Source organism: Mustela nigripes, chromosome 1 (assembly GCF_022355385.1).
Source record: "Mustela nigripes isolate SB6536 chromosome 1, MUSNIG.SB6536, whole genome shotgun sequence".
NCBI classification, from domain to species: domain Eukaryota; kingdom Metazoa; phylum Chordata; class Mammalia; order Carnivora; family Mustelidae; genus Mustela; species Mustela nigripes.
Window position 1 is genome coordinate 53,384,475 of NC_081557.1, and position 22,228 is coordinate 53,406,702.

Genomic DNA, 22,228 nt, shown 5'->3' on the forward strand with positions numbered 1-22,228 from the left:
TACTGTGTCCTCCTTAGAGTTGCATTATTACTGTCTTTGGTTCAGAAGCACAACCTGAAACAGAGACTCCTGTGCCAGTGGTTTATTGAGGATGTGCTCTCAGGGGATGGAGAGTGAGAAAAGTAGGGTATACAGCAGAGGTAGAATGCTGAGTAAGAATATGGTGTCAGATGAAGACTGACTCCAGCCTGATCCCACAAGGAGCACCAGAACACAAGCTGCACCAGAGTTGATTCCTCCTTGAGGTGAGGGCTCAGTCTTCCATACCTCCCCACAAGCAAGATGGCAATTCTTTTTTAGAGCAGGCCTCAAAGTTAGGGTACATCAGAATCACGGGGGGGGGGGGTGCTTATTAAAACAGACTATTGGGTCAACTCTCAGAGTGTCTGATTGGATACATCTGAGAATTTGTATTTCTAAGAAGTTCCCATGTATTGCTGATGCTGCTGGTCCAGGGACCATACTTGTCCTAGAGAAAAAGACAGCTGTGAGGCTTTAGAAGTCAACACTCATAGCACCTGGGAAAGGAGATGTGAGTGGCATCTACTACAGGTATGAACTTGGCATCTTCCTCATTAAGGCATATTAACTGGGCGAGAGGATTGGACCACACGCCAAGCCTGGGTAGACTACATTTTCAGATCATTTTATCTAGATTCATGGTACTCTGTTACCTTCCTGTTATCATCTGCCATCTCCAGTCAAAGTATTGTTGAAACATTCCAACTCATCTCAGCCTTGCCATTTGGACTTGAAGGGAAGGATCTGACAGGTAGGGGAGGCTTTAAAGAGGCCGCAGCTGCACCTCACTAGGCACAGTGGAATCAGCTGCAATGAGTAGAAAGTCCTCAACAGGGAAATAATTATTCGGGGGTAAGGGGGAGTTGTTTGATTTTTCTTTTAATTAATGTAAGACGAATATTTTTTAAAATTTATTTGACAGAGAGATCGAAGTACGCAGAGAGGCAGGCAGAGAGAGAGGGGGGGGGGAAATCAGGCTCGTTGCTGAGCAGAGAGCCCGATGTGGGGCTCGATCCCAGGATCTTGGGATCATGACCTGAGCCGAAGGCAGAGGCTTAATCCACTGAGCCACTCAGGTGCCCCAAGTAAGACGAATTTTGAAGGCAACTTTTTTTTTTTTAAAAGATTTTATTTATTTATTTGACAGAGAGAGATCACAAGCAGGCAGAGAGGCAGGCAGAGAGAGAGAGGAGGAAGCAGGCTCCCTGCTGAGCAGAGAGCCCGATGCGGGACTCGATCCCAGGACCCTGAGATCATGACCTGAGCCGAAGGCAGCGGCTTAACCCACTGAGCCACCCAGGCGCCCTTGAAGGCAACTTTTAATTTCATAAGTCGCACCAGAACCTGAAATAAACTGTGTTCCCCCCCCCCCCCCCCCCCCCCCGCTCCCCAGGGGATCACCACCAGATGAAGACGAATGTGTAAAAGTAACCCAAGTGCTTGGTCCGTAACGTCCTCTCCGAGAACTGTTCATAGTGTACCTGGTACCCCTGGGCCGTAATGTCCATCTTCACGCAGTCGAGGAGGTCCTTGACCTGTGGGGCCGCCTTCCAGGGGCCGAACTTAACCACCGACCTCTTTTCGGCCTCCAGAATCCGCAGGGCATCCGCGCAGAGCACCGCGTCTTCTTCAGTGCGCACCGCGCACACCAGCACCGCGGAACTGCGAGCCGCCACCGCCTCGGCGCGCGCCAGGCGCACCATGAGCTCCAGGTTCTCGCTGTAGCCCGGCACCCGCAGCAAGAACTGCCTCCGGGCCACCTGCTCACCGAAGATCTGCGGCGTGTCCTCCAAGAGCTTGACCAGAGGCTTGATTTCATAAAACTGCGCCTCGCGGTACACCTCCGGGATGTGGTGTGTGGGCAGCCGGTCGCTGCGCAGGTAGTCCAGGATGGGTCCGAAATAGGTGCCGGGGCGATCGATGAAGAAGCGGCCCTCTGCATCCGTGTAGGCCTTAGTGGAGCTGGAGAACATCTCTGCCAGCTTTGAACCCGGGAGCTTTCTCAGGGTGCCCACGGTGGTGGTGTACAATTCGCCTCCCACGTTAAGCTCTAGGACAGGAGATCCCTGAGGGCACAAGAAGGCAGAGTGGAATGGTAGTGTCACCTCTAGGGAGCTTATGGCTTATTTTCATCCATAGAATATTATAGAATATTAGTCCAGGAGGCTGCTATGGAAGCAAGTCCCAGTGACAACACTTGCAAAACCTGTGGCCTTTGGCAGAGCTTTTCCCCTCCCTATGCCTATTTCTTCATTTATAAAATGGAAATATGGAGCTGTTGTGAAGTCAGAAGTTCCCAAGGCTGGAAGCTCAGATCTAAGATATAGTTAAGGGGTGGGGGGAGTATTCCGATTTCAGAGAGGCTAAGAAGCCATAGGTGTGTTCATTTGGGAAGCATTTGGGCATTTCTTGGGTACTTACTGTGTGTCCATAATCTGTGGTGAGAGTTGGGGATATTTGCATGATAGACATCTTTCAAAATACGGTCCTGGTGGCTATTAAATAACAGGAATATCCTTGGTGCTGAAAAGGTCAGTAACAGGAACAATGGGTATAAAACTGCCTCATAAACTGTATAGTGTGGTACCAATGGAAGTTAGGTTTAGCTGGCCTGCAGAATTTTTAGAGGCCTCTTCTCTATGCAGCACCTTGAGCTGAGCACTAAGGATGTGGTGAAGACCCACATGGTGCCCACCTGGAGATGCCCACAGGCCAGTGCGAGGGAGACATGAGAACGGACTGAGAGTCAGGTTGCATTTGGGGAACACTGAGTGCTGCCAGCAGACCTAACAAAAATAACAGAAGATTATTACATGTGAGGTGATACACTAGTTGTTAGCCTTATAAACCAACTTCCTGAATAACTTTTGTTATCTAAAATTGACTCACTCTGGGCGCCTGGGTGGGTCAGTGGGTTAAAGCCTCTGTTTTCGGCTTGGGTTATGATCCCAGGGTCCTGGGATTGAGCCCCACATCGTGCTTTCTGCTCAGTGGGGAGCCTGCTTCCCTCCCTCTCTCTCTCTCTGCCTGCCTCTAGGCTTACTTGTGATCTCTGTCAAATAAATAAATAAAATCTTAATAAATAAATAAATAAAAATTGACTCTCTCCATCCATAAAATACGCGTGTGCCAGGTACTGGAACACTGAGGAGCAAGTGGGACAGTCTCTTTCCTCCTAGTCTAGTAACTGTCCAGAGCACTTTACATTCAACCTCTAATTCAATCCTCACAGCAATCCTATGAAGAATGAATTAAATCCTCATTTTACAGACGAAGAAATGGAGGATTAAGGAGCTGAAGTAAATTGCCTAAAAGCAACCAGCTATTAAGTGATGATGTCAGAACTTAAACTCGGGGCCACATTACCCCGAAGCATGTCCTCTTGGTCATTACATCAGCCAGTTTTCAACCTTTAAAACCTCCACTCTTCATTCCCTTAGTTACTCATTCATTCCAAAAAACATAGAGGGCCTATTACATTCAAGCCTCCTCTTGAGCAGAGGAAGAGGACACGGTCCCTGCCCCCTGCTCTCACGGAGCTCACAGAGGAAAGAGGGAAACAGAGGGCTTAAATGTGCAGGCGCCCAGAGGGGAGACTCAAAGGCTCTCCGTGTGGATTGGTGTGTGCTGGAGGTTGTCAAGGAGGGTTTCCAAGCAAGTGTGATGACTGCAGCCACAGAAAAGATGAGGGTGGCGTCAGAGGGAAGGCTGCATTTCCATCCTGGAGATTCAGCCACAAGTCACTGCAGAGCCAGGAGTAGTGACAGGGTTTAGACATGCCCTGGGTTCTCATTTAGGTGTGACTTCATTCTCAACTTGAGTGTGGGCTCTACCTCTAAGGTTAAAGTACTGGAATAAAGAGAGCCAGGGGCAGCCAAACAGCTGGGGGGTGGGGGTGGGGAAAGAGCTAAGTTGCCATGGCAACAGCTGGGGGTGGACAGTTCTGCCGGTTAGAGTAGAGAAGGGAGACCAAGAGGATGCTTTCTGACAGCAGCCAAACTGCTTTGCGTTTAACTGCCCGCTTCACAGAGCCAACTCAGGGTTAACCGAACAGCCTGCCAAGGGGCCCTGAGGTTTAGGGGAGAAAGAGGAAGTCACAGGTTCTCATTTATTTTTCTCAAGGCAGGCCCGCAGGCTGTATTGTTTGGCTGCTGTCAGAATCAAGTCCTGGTGATTCTCAGTTCTGGTCAATTCCATGGTCCCATGCCCCTTCCCCAATCCAATCTTTGCTTTGAAGCCAGAGTCATTCTTCTGAAGTGGAAATCTGATCTGCTCACACCCTGCTTTAAACACTTTGGGCACTTTGTATCCCCTTCCAGATAAACTCTAAACCCTTTAATAAGGTTTACAAGGCCCTTTGCAGCCCTGGCAAAATCAACTACCAGATACACTCTGCCCCCACCCATCCAGAGCAGGCTGGTCCCCCATGCCTACAGGACTTGACTCATTTGCTGCCCACACTTGCTTTGCTTAGGCCACTCATCCTTCAAGTTAATTCCTCCAGAAATCTTTCTAGATGGGTTGTCTCCTTGTGATTCTACAGAGCCCTGTAATTCCATTTGTTCATCCGTATCCCCCGCTAGACCATGAGATCCCTAAGGGATGACTATCCCCAATTCCTCTCTGTATTACCAATACCTACTGCAGGGCCCAGCACACCAGGATGCTACGTAAATGTCCATGTATTAAGCTGGAGTTTACCTGATGCACTGATTACAGGAGCGCCTGGTATTCTGATAAAAGCCAGTCTGTCCCTACCTGGCATCACGCTCCCTGCTGGCTCCCTCTCTTGCTCAGTAATTCGTTCTGACATATACTGAGCCCCTAGGGCGGCCCTGCCACGGAGCAGGTGACAATGACATTTATCACTGCCCTAGGGGAAAGAGCCACCGTCTCCCCCTGCTGGATCTGCTCTGCTTTCCTACGAGTCTTCCGGAGGGCACTCAGCCCAGGAGAGATTAGAATGTTCTGCTCCTGGAGCGCATTGGGTCTTTTCCGGATCCTCCCCGCAAACTCCCCTCAACCAAGCCCTGGGAGGGGGAAGGCAGGCAGGCGACTCAGGACCCTGCCAAAGGGCAGGGGCAGCCTAGGTGTGGTGGGTGAGGGAATGAGAGCCCCGAAGCCTTCCGTCGGGTCTTCTGCTCTCATACACGGGAGGAGGAGGGGCAGCGGAAGAGCGGTGGACTAGGACAAGCCCAGGGACTGAGGGGAGACACAAAGAAAACAGCTGACACAAAGACTGAACAGAGAAGGAGAGATAAAAGCGGCCAGGCAGAAAAGAGGGCAAGGAGGAGAGGCTGGACCGAGCCAGGCAGGGAACGGGCAGAAGGAGAGATCAAAGCCAGAACTAGCTAGGGGAGGAGAGCACCCAGCCAGGGGCGCGCCAGAAGCTAGGGGACTCAGACCCTGAGGAAGGGACGTACGGACACTGAAAAGAGTGAAAGAAGGCAGAAGAGCAAGGACTGAGCCGCCCTCGCGGCTGCGCACTCACCCCTGACGGGCCAGTGGAGGGGGAGGCCTGGTTGGACCGCAGAGAGCGGGATCCCGAGCTCAGACTCATCATTCTGGTCCTGCAGGTGGCTGGGCACCCAGACTCGCCACGTGTGAGGTACCTACGGCTGGCTGGCGGAAGTACACCTTTGCTCCACGCCCCCGGGTGGGGCAAAGTGGACCCAGGGTGTGGTTAGAGCCCGGGGTTGACTTTGGCTCTGCCAAGCATGCTGTAAGACCTTAGGTCATCACTGACCCTCTCTGGGAGGGGGCTCCCAGATAGCCAAAAGCCGGAGGCAGAGGGAATTGACACCGACAGCAGGAGACTTTCTACTCTCTACAGTTCTAGGGGCGAAGGATCAATAACCCTAACTTCACAAATGAGGAAAGTGAGGCTCCAAGAGAGAGGGTGGCCAGTGCAGAATATGTTTCCACTTAAGATCAGCTGCTAAAAGCTCAAGGCATGACCATTGATGCAAAGAGCTAAGATACCTGTCGTGTGGGTTATTTTGCTTGTTAAAACATGACCCTAAGAGGGGGAGCATAATTCCTCACTCCTAAAGTATGGTCATGCATAGTGACTTTCTTCCAAAGAGGAGAGCATGGAAAGGAAGGGGGGGGGGTGGAACAGAAACAAAAACTTGACAAACCCTACCTCAGCCAGGTAATCAAGGTCAACATCAAGATGATAGTAAATACCTTTGGAACGATGTGATGAAAATGGCACTTTACTTCTGTGATCTTCTACCCAAAACCCATAATCCCAATCTAATCATGAGAAAAACATCTAACAAATTCCAATAGAATGACTTTCCTCAATATACCTGACTAATAATCCTTAAAACTGTTGGCGTCATTAAAACAAGGAAAATCTGGGAGGCACCTGAGCGGTTCAGTCAGTTGGGAGTCTGCTTTCAGCTGGGGTCATGATCCCAGGGTTTGGTGATCTTTTTGGGAAAAAAAGAAGGAAGGAAGGAAGAAAAATGGTGCTGATAGACTTGCTTGACATAGGGTTGCCACAAAACTTCAGTTTGTAAAAAATGCAGTATTTGTGAAGCGCATAACGCAACCCCCCCCCCCCAAAAAAAGAGAGAGAGAAAGTAGGAGACAAAGTCTGGGCCACTCACAGCGTAGGACATTGGATCAAGGTAAATTAAACAATCCTCCACTCAAAGGGGAATGCTGTGCTTGTCTTATTCCTTGGTTCTGGGTGGAGAAAAATCTTCCTGAAAAGGTCTGACTATAGGCTAGAGCTTAAATGGATCTGGGACCCAAATATTCACTTTATTTTTTTTTAAGATTTTATTCATTTATTTGAGAAAGAGAAAGATAGGGAGAGAAGGCATGATGGGGGAGGGAGGAGCAGACTCCCCACTGAGCAAAGAGCCTAACATGGGGCTCAATCCCAGGACTGTGAGATCATGACCTGAGCCAAAGGCAGACACTTAACTGACTGAGCCATCCAGGCACCCCAAATATTCACTTTCTTAAATGATCAGAAACAGCAACATTGGGCGCCTGGGTGGCTCAGTGGGTTAAGCCACTGCCTTCGGCTCAGGTCATGATCTCAGGGTCCTGGGATCAAGCCCCACATGGGGCTCTCTGCTCAGCAGGGAGCCTGCTTCCTCCTCTCTCTCTCTTTCTCTGCCTGCCTCTCTGCCTACTTGTGATCTGTCTCTGTCAAATAAATAAATAAAAATCTTTAAAAAAAAAAAAAAGAAAGAAAAGAAAAGAAACAGCAACATCAGCTAGGAATTTAATTTAAATGGACCTAGGTGGGGCACCGGGGTGGCTCAGTGGGTTAAAGCCTCTGCCTTTGGCTCCGGTCATGATCCCAAGGTCCTGGGATCAAGCCCCACATCGGGCTCTCTGCTCAGTAGGGAGCCTGCTTCCTCCTCTCTCTCTCTCTCTCTCTTTGCTTGCCTCTCAGCCTACTTGTGATCTCTATCTGTCAAATAAATAAATAAAATCTTAAAATAAAATAAAATAAAATAAATGGACCTAGGTTGGTAGTTTCCTCAGATGCCTGACAAAGAAAATGAAAACCCTTCCTGGAGGAAAGTCCAGTCACACCAAACTTGAAAGAACCCACGCAGTCCAGTAAATGCAAGCTCACAATATGAAATCCTGAAATACAAAAGGAAACGAGATACCATGAGCAAGAGTCAGCAGATCCACAAGCAACTCAGATATTGAGATTACTGGATACAGAATATAAAATAAGTGTTTAATGTGCTTAAATAAATATAAGGGTTATGTAGAACATGAACAAAGACCAAGAAGATATGATCAAAAATTACCAGGCAGATTTGAAAAAAGCCAAATAGACCTTCCAGAAATGAAAAATAAAATAACTGAACTGAGGTTACTGTAATTGAGCAGGGGTTGAGAAAATGCAATCCAAGGAGCAATACTGTGCTGTTTTCATTCCATCATTTTGGCAAATGTTGAGAAGAATAACAATATGCTAGAGGTGGTAAGGATACAGGAAAACAGCACCTCCAACTTTGCATATTGGAGTGTGAACTGCTGTGATCATTTAAGAAAATAATATGGTCATATCTACTAAAATAAAATAATGCAGGTACCATTTGATCCAATAGTCCCACTTTTGAGCATCTTACCAATTGAAATACAATCACTGTTAAAAAAAAAAAAAAGAGGAAAAAAAAGAAATCACTGCTCTGAAAGGATATGAACAAATATGTTTATCACTGTTTTGTTTGTGATGACAAAAATAAGAAACTTAGAGGTACCATTAAATAAACCATGATTTTTTATTTGTTGATGCCTTGGAATACTATGCAACTATGAAAAGGAATAAGGCAGATCTTGGAACAGAATAGAAAGCCCCAAAATAAACCTATAATTGTATGACCAATTAATCTTCAACAAAAGAGGAAAGAATATGCAATGGGAAACAGTCTCTTCAACAAATGGTGTTGGGAAAACTGGACAGCCACATGCAAAAAAGTGAAAATGGATCACTTTCTTACACCATAAACAAAAACTCAAAATGGATCGAAGACCAAAATAGAGACCTAAAACTGTACACATCCTTGAAGAGAGCACAGATACTATTTTCTGTGACAGCAGATGTCACAACATTTTTCGAGATATGTCTCCTGAGGCAAGGGATACAAAAGCAAAAATGAACTATTGGGACTACATCAAAATTAAAAGCTGAACAGGAAAGGAAACAATCAACAAAAAAACTAAAAGACAAGCTACTGAATGAGAGAAGATATGACATATCCAATAAAGGGTTAGTATCCAAAATACATAAAAACTGATACAACTTGAAAATAGAGCTACCCTACGACCCAGCAATCGCACTACTGGGTATTTACCCTAAAGATACAAATGTAGTTATCCAAAGGGGCACGTGCACCCGAATGTTTATAGCAGCAATGTCCACAATATCCAAACTATGGAAAGAACCTAGATGTCCATCAACAGATGAATGGACACAGAAGATGTGGTGTGTATATATATACAATGAAATACTATGCAGCCATCAAAAGAAATAAAATCTTGCCATTTGCGACGACAACTTAGAGGGTATTATGCTGAGCGAAATAGGTCAATCAGAGAGAGACAATTATCATATGATCTCCCTGATATGAGGAAGTTGAAAGGCAACATGGAGTCTTTGGGGGGTAGGAAAGGAATACATGAAACAAGATAGGATTGGGAGGGAGACAAACCATAAGAGATTCTTAATCTCACAAAACAAACTGAGGGTTCCCAGGAGGAGGGGGGGAAGGAGAGGGTTGTTGGGTTATGGACATTGGGGAAGGTATGTGCTATGGTGAGTGCTGTGAAGTGTGTAAACCTGATGATTCACAGACCTGTATCCCTGGGGCTAATAACACATTATATATTAATAAAAAAATAAAAAATTTTAAAAAGCTGATACAACTCAATACCTCCAAAAAACAAATAACAATTAAATAATTAAATTTAATAAACAATTAAAAAGTGGACAGACAACATGAACAGACATTTCCCCAAAGAAGACATTCAGATGGCCAACAGACACATAAGAAGATGTTGTTCATCATCACTTACCATCAGGGAAATGCAAATCAAAACCACAAGATATAACCTCACATCTGTTGGAATGGCTAAAATCAACAACACAAGAAACAACAAGTGTTGACGAGGATGTGGAGAAAAAGAAACCCTCCTGCACCATTGGTGGGAATGCAAACTGGTGCAGCCAATCTGGAAGAGTATGGAGGTACTCTAAAAAGTTAAATATAGGGGGCTCCTTGCTAACTCAGTCAGTAGAGCATGTAGCTCTTGATCTGAGGGTTGTGAGTTGGAGCCCCATATTAGGTGTGGAGATTACTTAAAAATAAAATATTTTGGGGGGGTGCCCAGGTGGCTCAGTGGGTTAAAAATAAAATATTTTTTGAAAAAAGAGCTAAACATGGAACTACCCTATGATCCAGTAATTGCACTAATGGGTACCCAAAATATAAAACACTAATTCAAAGGGATACATGAACCTCTATGTTTATTGCAGCATTATTTACACTATCCAGATTATGGAAACAGCCCAAATGTCCATCTATGGATGAATGGATAAAGAAGATGTGGTGTACAACGGAATATTGTTCAGTCATAAAAAAAAATGAAATCTTGCCATTTGCAAAGACATGGATAGAGCTGGAGAGTGTAATGCTAAGTGAAACAAGTCAGTGAGAGAAAGACAAATACCATATAATCTCACTCATATGTGGAATTTAAGAAAGAAAACAAATGAGTAAAGGAAAAAGAGAGAGAGAAATAAAAAAGCAGAATCTTAACTATAAAGAACAAACCGATGGTTACCAGAGGGGAGGTGGGTGGGATGATGGGTAACATAGATGATGGGAATTAAAGGGTACATTTATGATGAGCACTGAGTAATGTATAGAATTGTTCAATCACTATGTGGTACACCTGAAACTATTATAACACTGTATGTTAAGTATACAGGAATTAAAATAAAAAACTTAATAAAAAAGTCCGAAACAAACAAACAAATCCTTAGTTATCTGATAGAATCTATACAGTGGAAATTACATCTGGATACAACTTTTTTTTTTTTTTTTAAGATTTATTTATTAGAGAGAGAGTGCATGCAAGTAGGGGGAGAGGCAGAGGGAAAGAATCTTCAAATAGACTCCCTGGTAAGCACAGAGCACAATATGGGGCTTGATCCCACAACCCAAGAGTTGGTCACTCGACCAACTGAGCCTCCCAGGCACCCCTGGATACAAAGGATTTTATTAGCTACAAAAAAAAAAAGAGAGAGAGAGAGAGAGAGAGAATGGAAGATTTATATTCATTCACCCATGATTTATTAAGTGATTAAAAATAAACATCAGAGCAGTGTATACAGTGGGAATCTATTTGTGTAAAAACAAACACAAGAAACCTCTTCTTAGATAAATTTATATGTCAGCATAATGGGAAGGGTGTAGAATAATGCTCACTGGATGTTATCATCGGTTCATCAGTGAGGTGGTGGTAGAAATTGACAAGGGAGGGGCTCCTGGGTAGCTCAGTCGGTTAAGCATCTGACTCTGGATTTTGGCTCAGGGACCCTAATGGTCCTGTTATCAACCCCCACGTCAGGCTCTGTGCTCAGGAGGGAGTCTGCTTGAGATCCTCTTTTTCCCTTGCCCATTGCCCCTCCCCCACCTATGCATGCCTCCAGGCAAGCTCTCTCCCTCTCTCTCAAATAAATTAACAAATCTTAATTTTAAAAAAATGAAAGAAAGAAATGGACAGGGGAGATTATTTATTCTTTTTAAAGATTTTATTTATTTATTTGACAGCGATCACAAGTAGGCAGAGAGGCAGGCAGAGACGGGGGTGGGGGGGTGGGAAGCAGGCCCACCGCCAAGCAGAGAGCCCAGCCCGATGTGGGGCTCGATCCCAGGATTCTGGGATCGTGACCTGAGCCGAAGGCAGAGGCTTTAACCCACTGAACCACCCAGGCGTCCCTACTGATTTTTTTTTTATTAATCGTTGCATTATGTCATTAGTTGCAGTGAGCATGAAAAAGGATAAAAGAGAAAAATGAAGAAAAAAGACAAGACAACATAAGACAAGCACAAGGCATTCCTGGAAGAAGTCAGCTTTTCTATTTGGGAGATCTGGGAAGTCTTCATGGAAGAGGTAGCATGGCAGCTGGGTCTTGAAGGAGGGAGAGGTTTGTTGAGAGAGGACTCTGTGACACTCTTCCCAGCAGAGGGGTCAGCTGTGCCAGATGAAGGAGGGAAACGGACAGGCAATAATCATGTGCTGAGTACCTACACTGACCATAGAAACATGTATAAATCCATCCAAGCAGTTAGAATTATTCCACAGATGAGGGAACTATGGCTCAGAGAGGTTAAGTGAACAGCTTAAAGTGAACAGCTAGTAACTGGCAGAGTCAAGCTGACTCCATGTCTTTCTCACCAAAAATTCTCTTTCCGGGACTATAAAGATTTGCTTTATGTCAGGTTGATACAGTTTGAACAAGCAATTTGGTTCATGCTCCCCCAAAATTCGTATGTTGAAACCTAGAGCCCAATATAATGGTATGAGGAAGTGGGACTTTTGGGAAGTGAATAGGTCATGAGGCCGGAGCCCTCAAGCATGGGATTTGTGCTTTTATAAAGAAAAGACCCCCAGACAGTTTGCTAGCTCCTTCCTTCTGCTGTAGGAGGACACCATGAGAAGAGGGCCATCTATGAACCAGGAAGCGGGCTCTCAGCAGACACCAAATCTACCAGCAGCATGATTTTGCACTTCCTAACCTCCAGAGCTGTGAAAAAGAATGCTTGTTGTTTATAAGCCACACCGTTTATGTTTGGGGTATAACAGCACAAGGGAGCTAAGATCCTGGGTAGAGTGTGTACCTTGAACACTATGACTCTGCAGATGGGACCGAGCATGGGGAGGCTGCTGTGATCTCCTCAAGGCAGGCTTCGCTGCCCACCTTGTCTGGGTGGAGAGCTGACCACAGGCTCCGCACAGCCCCCATGCCCACTTACCCTTGCCTAGTCCATCTCGTCCCAGCAGGCTGATCAGCCTCATGAGCCAGGATGAGTCCATGGGGACACTGAGTTCTGAAGGGTCATTACCCCAGAAAGGAGGGCTGGACACTCGGAGGGACAAGGGGTGCCTCTAACATGACCAAGCAGCCTGAGATTTTAACTTCATTTCCTGTTTCTTCCCCAGCCACAGCTGCCCAGAAACAGAGCCTGCTCTCCCTTGCCTTCCTGCCTTTGTTTCCGCCATTCGGAATGCCTTTCCCTGTAGCTCATTCTCTCTGCAAAACAATTCATGAGGCCCAACTCAAACGGACCTCATCTTCTTTTTATATCCAGGGGGACATGTGACCCTCCATTCAAAATAGAAATCGGCCCCTCCACTTTACCTCTGAGCCCCCCCCCCCCTTCATGTGTGAGGGCCCTGAGGCTCCCAGGGATGCAGCAGCTCTTTCAGAATCCTTCAGCCTAGGGCGACAAGAGACCAGGGTTCTAGTTCTGGCTCTGCCATTTGAGTGTCACCTTAGGCAAGTCTCTGCCCCCCTCTGGCCCTTAATTCTCCACTCTAACGTGGTGGGTGTTGGGATGTGGCCTGAGATGCTCTTTGCAATCCTGTCTTGTTTGATGCTATGGCAACAAAAGAATTCAAACAGCCCCTTGGTGTTGCCTATGACTGGATCTTGTTTCCCTTTGGCCCCACTCCAAGAGCAAGCACTGCTTCCCTCTGCCCTCCTCCCACTCCTCCCACTCTTTGTTCTTCCTGAGACAAAGCTGCCAGCCCCTCTCCTCTCCAGGCAGCTGGGCTTTGAGCCAGCCAGCCAAGTGGCAGCTGGGACTCAGATGAAAGGGTCCTTAGACGGTTGTCTGTGGCCAAGTGCCCAGCCCAGCACAGCCCAGGCCTGGCAGCCCTGGGCCCAGCTGTCCCACAAGGCAGCCTGCCACTGGTCCCACACAAGGCTCCCTTTGTGGGACCCACCGCAGGGGAGACCCCTGCGAACCCACAAGGACCCTCTTCCCTTCTCTTTGCTTCCCACCGGCTTGAGAAAGATTCAAATCCTTAGAGAATGGTCCAGGGCTGGGCCCAGCTGGCCTGACTCTGGGCCAGGCACCTTGGAGAGCTTTGTCCCATTTAATCTTCCAAAACAGCACTGGTAGCAGGTAGTGTTATTCCCTTTTAGAGAGGAAGGACATAGAGACCCGAGGGCCTACCATGTGTGGATCACAGTGCCAGGCCCTGGGAAGAGAGTAGTGAACCAGAGGACAAGAGCCAAGAGCAGGGAGCGCACTGTCAGCCGGACTGATCAATAACCACACACGTAAGTATCGGATTACACAGGTGAACAGATCTCTGAGAGTAAAGAGCATAGAATCATGAGAGCACACAGATCATGGTGGACTTCTTCATGGGACCCAGGGCAGTGAAGCCTTCGGGGGTGAGGTCTGAAGGGGAAGGGGCAGGAGGGTGGGTAGGGAAGAGCACCCAGGGCCCTGAGGCCCTGAGGCCGGAGGGAGATGCTAAGTTAGGGGAGGGACCGGAAAAAGGAGATCCAGCAGGAAAGAAGAGGGAGTGTCCCTTTTTGATCACCTTTGGCTGAGACAGCCTCTTGAGGGAAAGGCTACTCATAAACCCCAAAAGTAGTGCCTCCAAGAGCCAACTTCATAATCAATCGACATGTGCTCCCATCAACCTGGGAAGCCCTCCAACTCTGTCCAAGGAATTCTTTACTTAGAAGCAGGTCTCTTTAACTCTGGGAACCTCACATTCTTCACCTCAAAAATGGGAGTTGTGATGCCCCTACGGGGTTTCCGGGAGGAGTCCAGGAGGCAATGTACAGGCAGTGCCAAGCATGGGGCAGGCACAGGCGCCTACTCCTGGAGATCTGTATAGGGAGGAAGGTTGGCTGGGCTTCCGTTTGAACCCCTCCCCTCTGACCTGGCCCAGACCCAGCAAGCTCCTCTCTGGAGGGAGGCGGCAGCCAGAGCTTCTGGGTAGAGGTTAGAATTTGCTCAGCTTGGCCTTGACTGCAGGGACACAGAGCATGGCTCGAGGCCAAGTGTGCCCCGAGTTCAACAACTCATGGGCTTTTAACCCAAAAGATGCCCCATGCAAGGAGCAGGAACCAAGATGCCCAGAGTGGGGAGTCGGTAATATAAGGAAACCTCTGTTCTGTAGGCATTGTTTCTTTTATCTCACTGCAACCCTGTGGGGAAGACTAAAGGAAGAGTAACATGATCCCGATTTTCCAAGAGAGAAAATCTTAATTTAGAAAGGCTATTTCTCTAAGCCAGGATCAAATCCAGAAGTCTGATTTTAGAGCCCATGGTGTTTGCCACTCCTTGTCCTGCAGGCCAGGGCCCAGAGACAGCACTGCCCAACTCTCAACCGCACCCTCTTGCCCCCACAGCCCCTGTGAGAACACATGGGGGTCCAGTCCAAATCTCCCACCAGCCTCCCGTCAGACCTGGAGCCTCAGTTTCCTCATTCATATAATGGTGAAGTCGTTGGTGAGGCTTGACCATGGTTAAGGTCCCTTTCAACAGTATGAGTCTTGCTTCTTTCTAGTGAAAGTGATGTCGGGATGAACCCCTTAAAGCCATGGGGGTGCCGCTTCCACTCTTTGGAGCAGCCTCTAGAGCACAGGTGTTGAAAGATGCGTGTGTGCGAAGTGTGTGTGCAAAGATGTTCACTGCAGCACTGTTTAAAGAAGCAAAAACCTAGAATAGAAACAGCCTAAATGTCCATCACTTGGGGACTAGTTGAATAAATTAGAATACATCCACATTCTAGAATACTCTACATCCGCTACAAAAAATGAGGCAGACCTTGTAGATACATGCACTCCTGCATTTGCATTGATAATTTCCAAAAGGATATACAGGAGACATGGTCATCCTTCCCTCTCAGGAGAAGACTAGGAATCTGCCATGGGTGGAAAACTACTTTTCATTGTATATTCTTTCATACTGTCTTAATTTCTTACTGTGTAGATGTCTGTCCGCTTTCCCCCCTTTCTCCTTTCTTCCATCCTTTCTTCCTTCCAAACATTCTCTAGAGGTGTTTCTTGTTTTTCTTTTTTCTTTTTTAAATTAAATTAAACTTTATTTTAAATAGGCTCTACACCCAGCATGAAGCCCAACGTGGGGCTTGAACTCATGGCCCCAAGATCAAGACCTGAGGTGAGACCAAAAATTGGACACTTAATCGACTGAAATACCCTGTTGTTGTTTAAAAACAAGTCCATGGGGGGTCCAGCTGGCTTAGTAGGAGGAACATGCATGAGTTCAAGCCCTACACTGAGTGTAGAGATCACTTAAACATGTAAATAAAGTAAAACTTAAAACAACAACAACAACAACAAAAACAAGTCCTATAGAGGGCAGATCATGTGACCTGGGTTTAAGTCCTGCCCTTGATGTTAACGTGTGCAAATGTCAACGTCTTGATGTTAATGTCTGGATCCCGTGCTCTATCTCTGCCATTTGTTTCTCCAGATTTACCTCATCCTTCCTTGGTCTGCACTCTGGATGCTGATCTTCAGGGTTCACATCCATAGGCTCTCATCCCTCTGGATCCCATGCGTGTTCGTCCCGCGGGAGGCCTAGCGGGACATCAGAAGGTAAGAGGAGGCCAAGGTCAGAGTCCTTCCTCCCTCAGTCCCCTCCCCATCCAGTGCCTGAAAGCCAGGGGCTCCCGGTCTGAAGGTCCCAGCTCCTCAGGCGCCCAGACCACACAGCTAGTCTCTGGGGTTCTGGTAACTGCCGCCTCCCTCCCCCTCTGCAGGCTCCCTCCTGCTAACAGCCCTAGGGGGATGAACCACTCCTCCTTTATAAAGACAGCCGCTATTAAACTCACCTCAAATATGCAGCTCCAGGGAGCTCGTATGTGTCCTGCCTCTGAGTGTTCTTGAGTGTGTGTGTGTGTGCATGCGTGTGCCCACACGTGCGCTCCCGCGTGCCTGTACTGTTGCTGTGCCGTCACGTGAGCTGGGACAGGAAGGGGACTGATTTTACTGGGAGTCCACCATGCGCCAGGCTCCATGCAGGACACCTTCTCTCCACGACTGGGTTGGTCCTCACAAGTCTGTGAACCAGGCACTTTCAGCCATACCTTACAGAAGACAAAACAGAGGCCCCAGATGGGAAAGGGACTCACCCAGCGTCTCACAGCTGAGTAGCAGGGGACCCCAGATTTGGAACCCACATCCATCTGGATCTAACCCCATGCCTTTTAACCTCTTACGATACCAATTTCCAAAACGCGGCCTTCATTCTCACCCTGTACGTCTCAGCTTAAATGTCACCTTCCTCAAGAGGCCGTTTGGGACCACTCCATTTGACCACTCAGTGGAAGCCACCACCGAGATCACTCTTTTTTTTAAGATTTTATTTATTTACTTATTTATTTGAGGTGGGGGGGAGGTGAGAGGAAGAGGGACAAGCAGACTGCGCTGAGTGCCCCCACACTATGGTCCATCTCACCGCCCTGAGATCACAACCTGAGCTGAAATCCAAGAGTTGGTTTCTCATCTGACTGAGCCAGCAGGTGCCCTCTGAGATCCTTCTTCATAGCGCCCTGTGCTTTTCCCTCATGCCCAAGTACTTGTTTGTTTATTTATTTAATGTGTGTCCCACTCGTTGGATTCTAAGCTCCACGAAGCAGCCAGTTTCCATATCCGTCCTGCTCACCACCCTCCTCCCCTGCCTGGCACAGTTGCCTGTTTCACGCTAGGTCCCAAAGGCTTATTTGCTAAACGAAAAAGGGGCAAAGGAAAGGAGCCAACATTTATGAAGCGCTTGCCCAATGCAGTCATGGACGATCTCATTTTCTCCTCCTAACAATCTGAGGAAGTACATGTTATTGTCCTGTTTCGCTGGTGAGGATCCTGAGGTCACAGAGGACGTGCGACCTTCCCAAAGCCATGCAGCTTAGAGCCGGGGTTCAAATGCAGGTTTCCCTGGTGTCACAGCTCTGTGCCCTACTCAGGTGCTCACAATGGGCGAAGAGGAGGGACTGATCCGTGGAATTCATGTGAATCATTCCTGGACAAACAAACTTCAGGGAGCAAACAGCGTCCGCTTTGGCCACTTCCCTGGGACCAGCCACTCCCTGACCCTCTTGGGCACACAGCCTGCCAATCCAGCCAGCAAACCATCCACTCCCGTTTGCCTGCTGCGCTCAGCCCGGCCCTATCAGGTCTGTAACTCTCTGCAAACACCCTGTACTTTGCTTTTCTCTGCAGGGCTGCCCTTGGCTAATCATCTGCTTGCCAAATTCCTGAGGGCGGGGTCTGGACCATAAGTGTGTGGCGTGTCCCTGAGATCTGCATAAGGGCCAGTTCACTAGCTGGTGCAAACAAAAGCAAACAAAGCAGGGACCTCTCCTGCTGAGTCTGCAGGACCACACAGCAGCCCAGGCGATGTCTTTTCCTTCCTTCTTCCTTTTCTCCCCTGCCCTGGGAGATTCCCTCTTTACAATCATTGCTACCCAAATGGAGGTAGGGGAGACTTCTGAGATGCGGAGCCATGGTTGTTGTTGTGGGTTTTTTTTTTTGTCTTGAGCTGGAAATGGTTACACAGGTGTGTTTACTTTCTGTGAAAATTACTTGCGTGCATTCCTCTGTGGATAAGTTATACGTCAATAAAAAGCTTATTTTTAAAAAGATCATTGCTACTCTCTCCTGCCCCACGGTTCCCCAATACTCCCTCAATACTCCCACAAACTCATCCAGAGACCCTTCTCATCTCAGAGTTTCTGACAGAAGCCTGCCCAGCAGAGACAGGGTAACACAGATGAAGTAATAATGGCAGTGGCCCAAGTCTTGGGACCTCCTGAGTCCTGGGGTCCCTGCTTCTGGTGAGCAGACACCCCCCGCCCCCATCCTGAGAGCTCGTGAAGCCCTGCTTCTCTGGTACAGTCTGAGTGAGAGCTTGGATACCCTCCTACTCCTCCCTGATCCCTTTTTTAGGGCATGCCAGCAGCCTCTAGCCCAGAGGGGGCTAGTTTGCTACTGCTTGCTGTCACTAAGAAGAGCACCTCCCATGCCTTGTACTCAGGACCTCTGCACTTAGGTTCCTGGAAAGGAATGATCTGCACCCCATCCAGCTCCCCATTCACTGGCTGTCTGCCCCAGTGTGTGCACTCCAGCTGGTGCCCACCTTCTCATACTGCCCCAGGACACCTTAATCCAAAGAAGGGGATACTGTGCACATCTAGTAAGGGGTGGGAGCAGAACTTCCTACAGCTTAACCCAGCAGGAGTGTCAGCCTGAGCTTCTGGTGACAAGTTCCAGCTCCTTAAACAGCAAGGGAACTTCCTAGAAGGCTGTCAACGTTCTCTGAGTTGGGGCAGGAGTTATGCCGCCCTCATCACACACATATCCGCCAGTAAGATTTGAAGCATACCATTCTAATGATTGATTTGAACACAAATGCCCCCCCCCTTTTTCTATCCAGGATCGTGAGGATATCCCCCAAGGGCTGTGCAGGACCCACATCTGTAATGACCACATGCCTTTGTGTTGTATGAATGTATCCTAAATCTATCAAGCCACATTTCATCTCTTCCTTCTTTCTTTTTTTCTCCTTTACTATAAATAGCACTGCAACAAGCATCCTTTACATCTAAGAACTGGGCAAGGAATATGCACTTTTTGAGGATCTGTTGCCAACTGATTACGGAGGCTGTGCCCACCATCCAGGCACACACCGTTTTGCCCCAAGTTCAGAGTCAACCCTGCAGACCCCAAAGCTAAGCATGCGAGTGGCTTTGCAGGTAGGGCCTGACCCTCAGGTAGGTCCCCTCCACTGCCCATGGCTTCCTGGGATCCAGAGCAGAAGCACTGATTTTTTTTCTGGGTTGGTTGGAAATACCAGTTAAAGAGCTCACACACCACCCCTCTTCTGCTCCACGTTCTCTTTTCTTTCTCCTGCTTCTCTCTTTCTCGCTTTCCCTTCCTTTTCCATCTCTCCTTCCTTTTGTTTGCTCCTTCTCCCTCCAGCCTCCACTCTGTGTCTCCCTCTGACTTGGGGCTTCTTTCTCTCTGCCTCTTTTCCCTCTGCTTCCTCTGCCTTTCTACAGTTTTCCCTCACCTTTTCATCTTCCTCCTGGAACTCAGCCTTTTCTCTGTCTCTTTTCTCTTTCCCCTCCGTGGTTCTCTGTCCTCCACCCACCACTCCTGCTGGCTGAGTCATAATTTCCCCTGTGGGTGGGAGGGATAAAGCAGCCTTTTCCCTGATAGGTCTTGATGTGAAGGAGCAGTGAGTTTGCCTCCCACAAGGGCAAAGCTAACCGATCCCTGAGTGGGGAGCTGCCTGGTAAACCAGTGTGACTCAGGACTTCCAAGTTGGGAGAGGGGCTGTCCATCAGTCAAGCTTCCCTTGGACTCTTTGGCATCATGGGGGCCAGCATGCTGTGTCTGATGACTCACTGGGACAGCCTTGGCATGGTGGCAGCGGGATGTGGGGAGGGGTGCTGGAGTTTATGATGTTGCCCCTGGGAGGACACCCCCTCTCTGCAGGCAGCCCAGGGATGGATGCTGGGGCCCTACAATCATGTTCATCATTGCATGGCTTCACATCATAATGGTAAGATAGGATATTTATAACAACTCAGGTTGCTGGGCCCTAATTCATCTTTATTAAACCAGAATAACTAAGGATAGGAGTCAGGAATCTTCATGTTAAAGATACTTGATGCAAAAGCTGGTAGTATCTATTAGACTTGTAAATGCACACACCCTATATTCCAGCAGCCACTCCTGGGACTTTCTTCTAACAAAATATTCCCACATGTATTGTGCACGAGGATTTTTTTTTTCAGCATTGTTTGTATTATCAAACAATTGGGAACACCCTGAATGTAATGTCCATTAGTCGACAATGGTTAAATAAAAGATGATGTCTCGGGGCACCTGGGTGGCTCAGTGGGTTAAGCTGCTGCCTTCAGATCGGGTCGTGATCCCAGAGTCCTGGGATCGAGTTCCGCGTTGAGAGGGAGCCTGCTTCCCTCTCTCTCTCTCTGCCTGCTTCTCTGTCTACTTGTGATTTCTCTCTGTCAAATAAATAAATAAAAATCTTAAAAAAAAAAAAGATGATGTCTCTTTCTGTGGAATAATATTCAGACATTAGAAAAGAATGCAGCATTCATCGAGACAGAAAGGTGATTAGAGGTTACCAGGGGTTGTAGGGTAGAAAACAAGGAGTTATTGCTTAATGGGCACAGAGGTCCTGTCTGGGGTGATGAAAAGTTTTGAAAGTTAATGATGGTTGCACAATACTTTGAATGTAATTAATGTTACTAAATTGTATACTTAAACATGGTTAAGATGGCAAATTTTATGTTATATATATATATATATATATATACACACACAATAAAAAGAGAATAAGGTAGAATCATATGCACTAACATGGAAAGATACTTAAGATTGATTGTTCGGTGAAAATGGAAATTGTGGACCAAGAAGTATAGTAAGAATTATTATTTTTTTATAGTAAGAATTATTAAATTGTGTGTGTGTACATGCACATGCAGATCAGGGAAAGACAATAAACCTCTTAAAAGTGGTTGTCACTGGAGGTTAGGCTTGTCAGGACAGGCAGGAGAAGGGAGATTCTTTGTCCTTTCCATTACATCAAAAAGAAGTGGTAGGATTATGGGTAATTTTGAATTTTGGGGGGTATTTTTCCATACAAAAAGTATAAACATACTCAACAAAACAAATACCATCCTTGTCCTCAAAGAGCTCAGAATCAAGGGTGGAGCTAGGTATAGATTGAGATAATTACCACCAAACACTATTTGTGACAAGACCTGTGGAAACATGGTAGAGGGGGGTCACAGTCAGGGAAGTCTTCCTGGAGGAGGTAACATTTTGGGTCTGGTCTTCAAAAACCACAAGGAGTCAGTTAAATGGAGAAGTGGAGATAGAACTCTTTTGGTGAAAGGAAAGGCAAAGGTTAGAGAGAAAGCATGAGGTTAGGGAAGTATCTGTAAAGCCCAGGAGCTGAAATGCAGCTGGCCTTGGGAGAGCTGCTGCCTTGGGGGAGTGACCATCTGATGGGGCCTTTTCTGAGCTGAGGTTAGAGACCCTTCTCTGGGGCAAAGCCTGGAAAGAAATAAAGTGTCCACAAAGAATGTCCCAGTCACCTCAGAATTTCAGCCGAGGCCGCAAAGGCTGAAACATTGGCAGAGTTGCCAACACTAAACAGGCTGGACCACCTGTGCAGTACTCCGAAAAAGGGAGGGCAGGGCGAAGACTGCTCCTCCTCCCCTCTCCTGGCCCCTGGGAGCAAGCTAAATCCTCCAGGAACGTGGGAGGACACTCTATTTTGGAGAGTTGTCAGAGCATTCACTCTGTCTGTCCTCCAACCCACTCCTCACTAGGGACTGGAAGAAGCTGTCCTCCCCTCCCCTCAAACCAGGAGAGAGAGGCTTCCAGAGAACTATTTTGGGAGTTTTGGAAAGGGAGGTTCTGGGGTCTGGAATCTGGTGCAAGCTGGCAAATGGAAGGGCTCCTGGCAAGGGGCTGTTTCCTGTGCAGCACGTGCAGACCCCTCTTAAAGGAGAATGTAGGCCTTCTGGAAAAGGACCGCGCGGAAGAGGGCTTCCATTTAGGGGTGAGGGGATCCCAGCAAAATGAGGCTGCAGGTGTGTAGGAGGCTGAAACCGAGGGGTTGTAAGC

The 22,228-nt window shown here is 47.5% G+C and overlaps 1 protein-coding gene and 1 long non-coding RNA gene across 3 annotated transcripts; one reads left to right on the top strand and one right to left on the bottom strand.

The window, feature by feature from the left end:
- Positions 1-1,157: 1,157 nt before the first annotated feature.
- On the bottom strand, positions 1,158-16,133 carry KCTD14 (potassium channel tetramerization domain containing 14). Of its 2 annotated transcripts, none has more exons than XM_059411677.1 (2): positions 16,044-16,133; positions 1,158-2,087 (listed from the first exon to the last, which is right to left on the bottom strand). In XM_059411677.1, exons 1-2 carry the CDS (start codon positions 16,095-16,097, stop codon positions 1,419-1,421), a joined length of 723 nt encoding a protein of 240 aa, XP_059267660.1. In that variant the 5' UTR covers positions 16,098-16,133; the 3' UTR covers positions 1,158-1,418. The 2 variants fall into 2 exon arrangements, with proteins under 2 accessions (XP_059267660.1, XP_059267650.1); XM_059411667.1 differs by lacking the exon at positions 16,044-16,133 and adding an exon at positions 5,513-5,652 and having other exon boundaries at positions 1,160-2,087.
- On the top strand, positions 13,386-20,575 carry LOC132024738 (uncharacterized). Its single transcript, XR_009406296.1, has 5 exons — positions 13,386-13,861; positions 15,658-15,722; positions 16,038-16,162; positions 17,530-17,739; positions 19,143-20,575. It is a non-coding gene; the product is annotated as an uncharacterized LOC132024738 (long non-coding RNA).
- The last annotated feature ends 1,653 nt before the right edge of the window (positions 20,576-22,228 follow it).

Excerpts from the sequence above, each read along its gene's own strand:
- KCTD14 (XM_059411667.1), bottom strand. The coding sequence starts at position 5,584 with ATGATGAGTCTGAGCTCGGGATCCCGCTCTCTGCGGTCCAACCAGGCC. Across the intron at positions 2,088-5,512 it reads CCTCCACTGGCCCGTCAGGG|GGATCTCCTGTCCTAGAGCT; the intron begins GTGAGTGCGCAG and ends TTGTGCCCTCAG.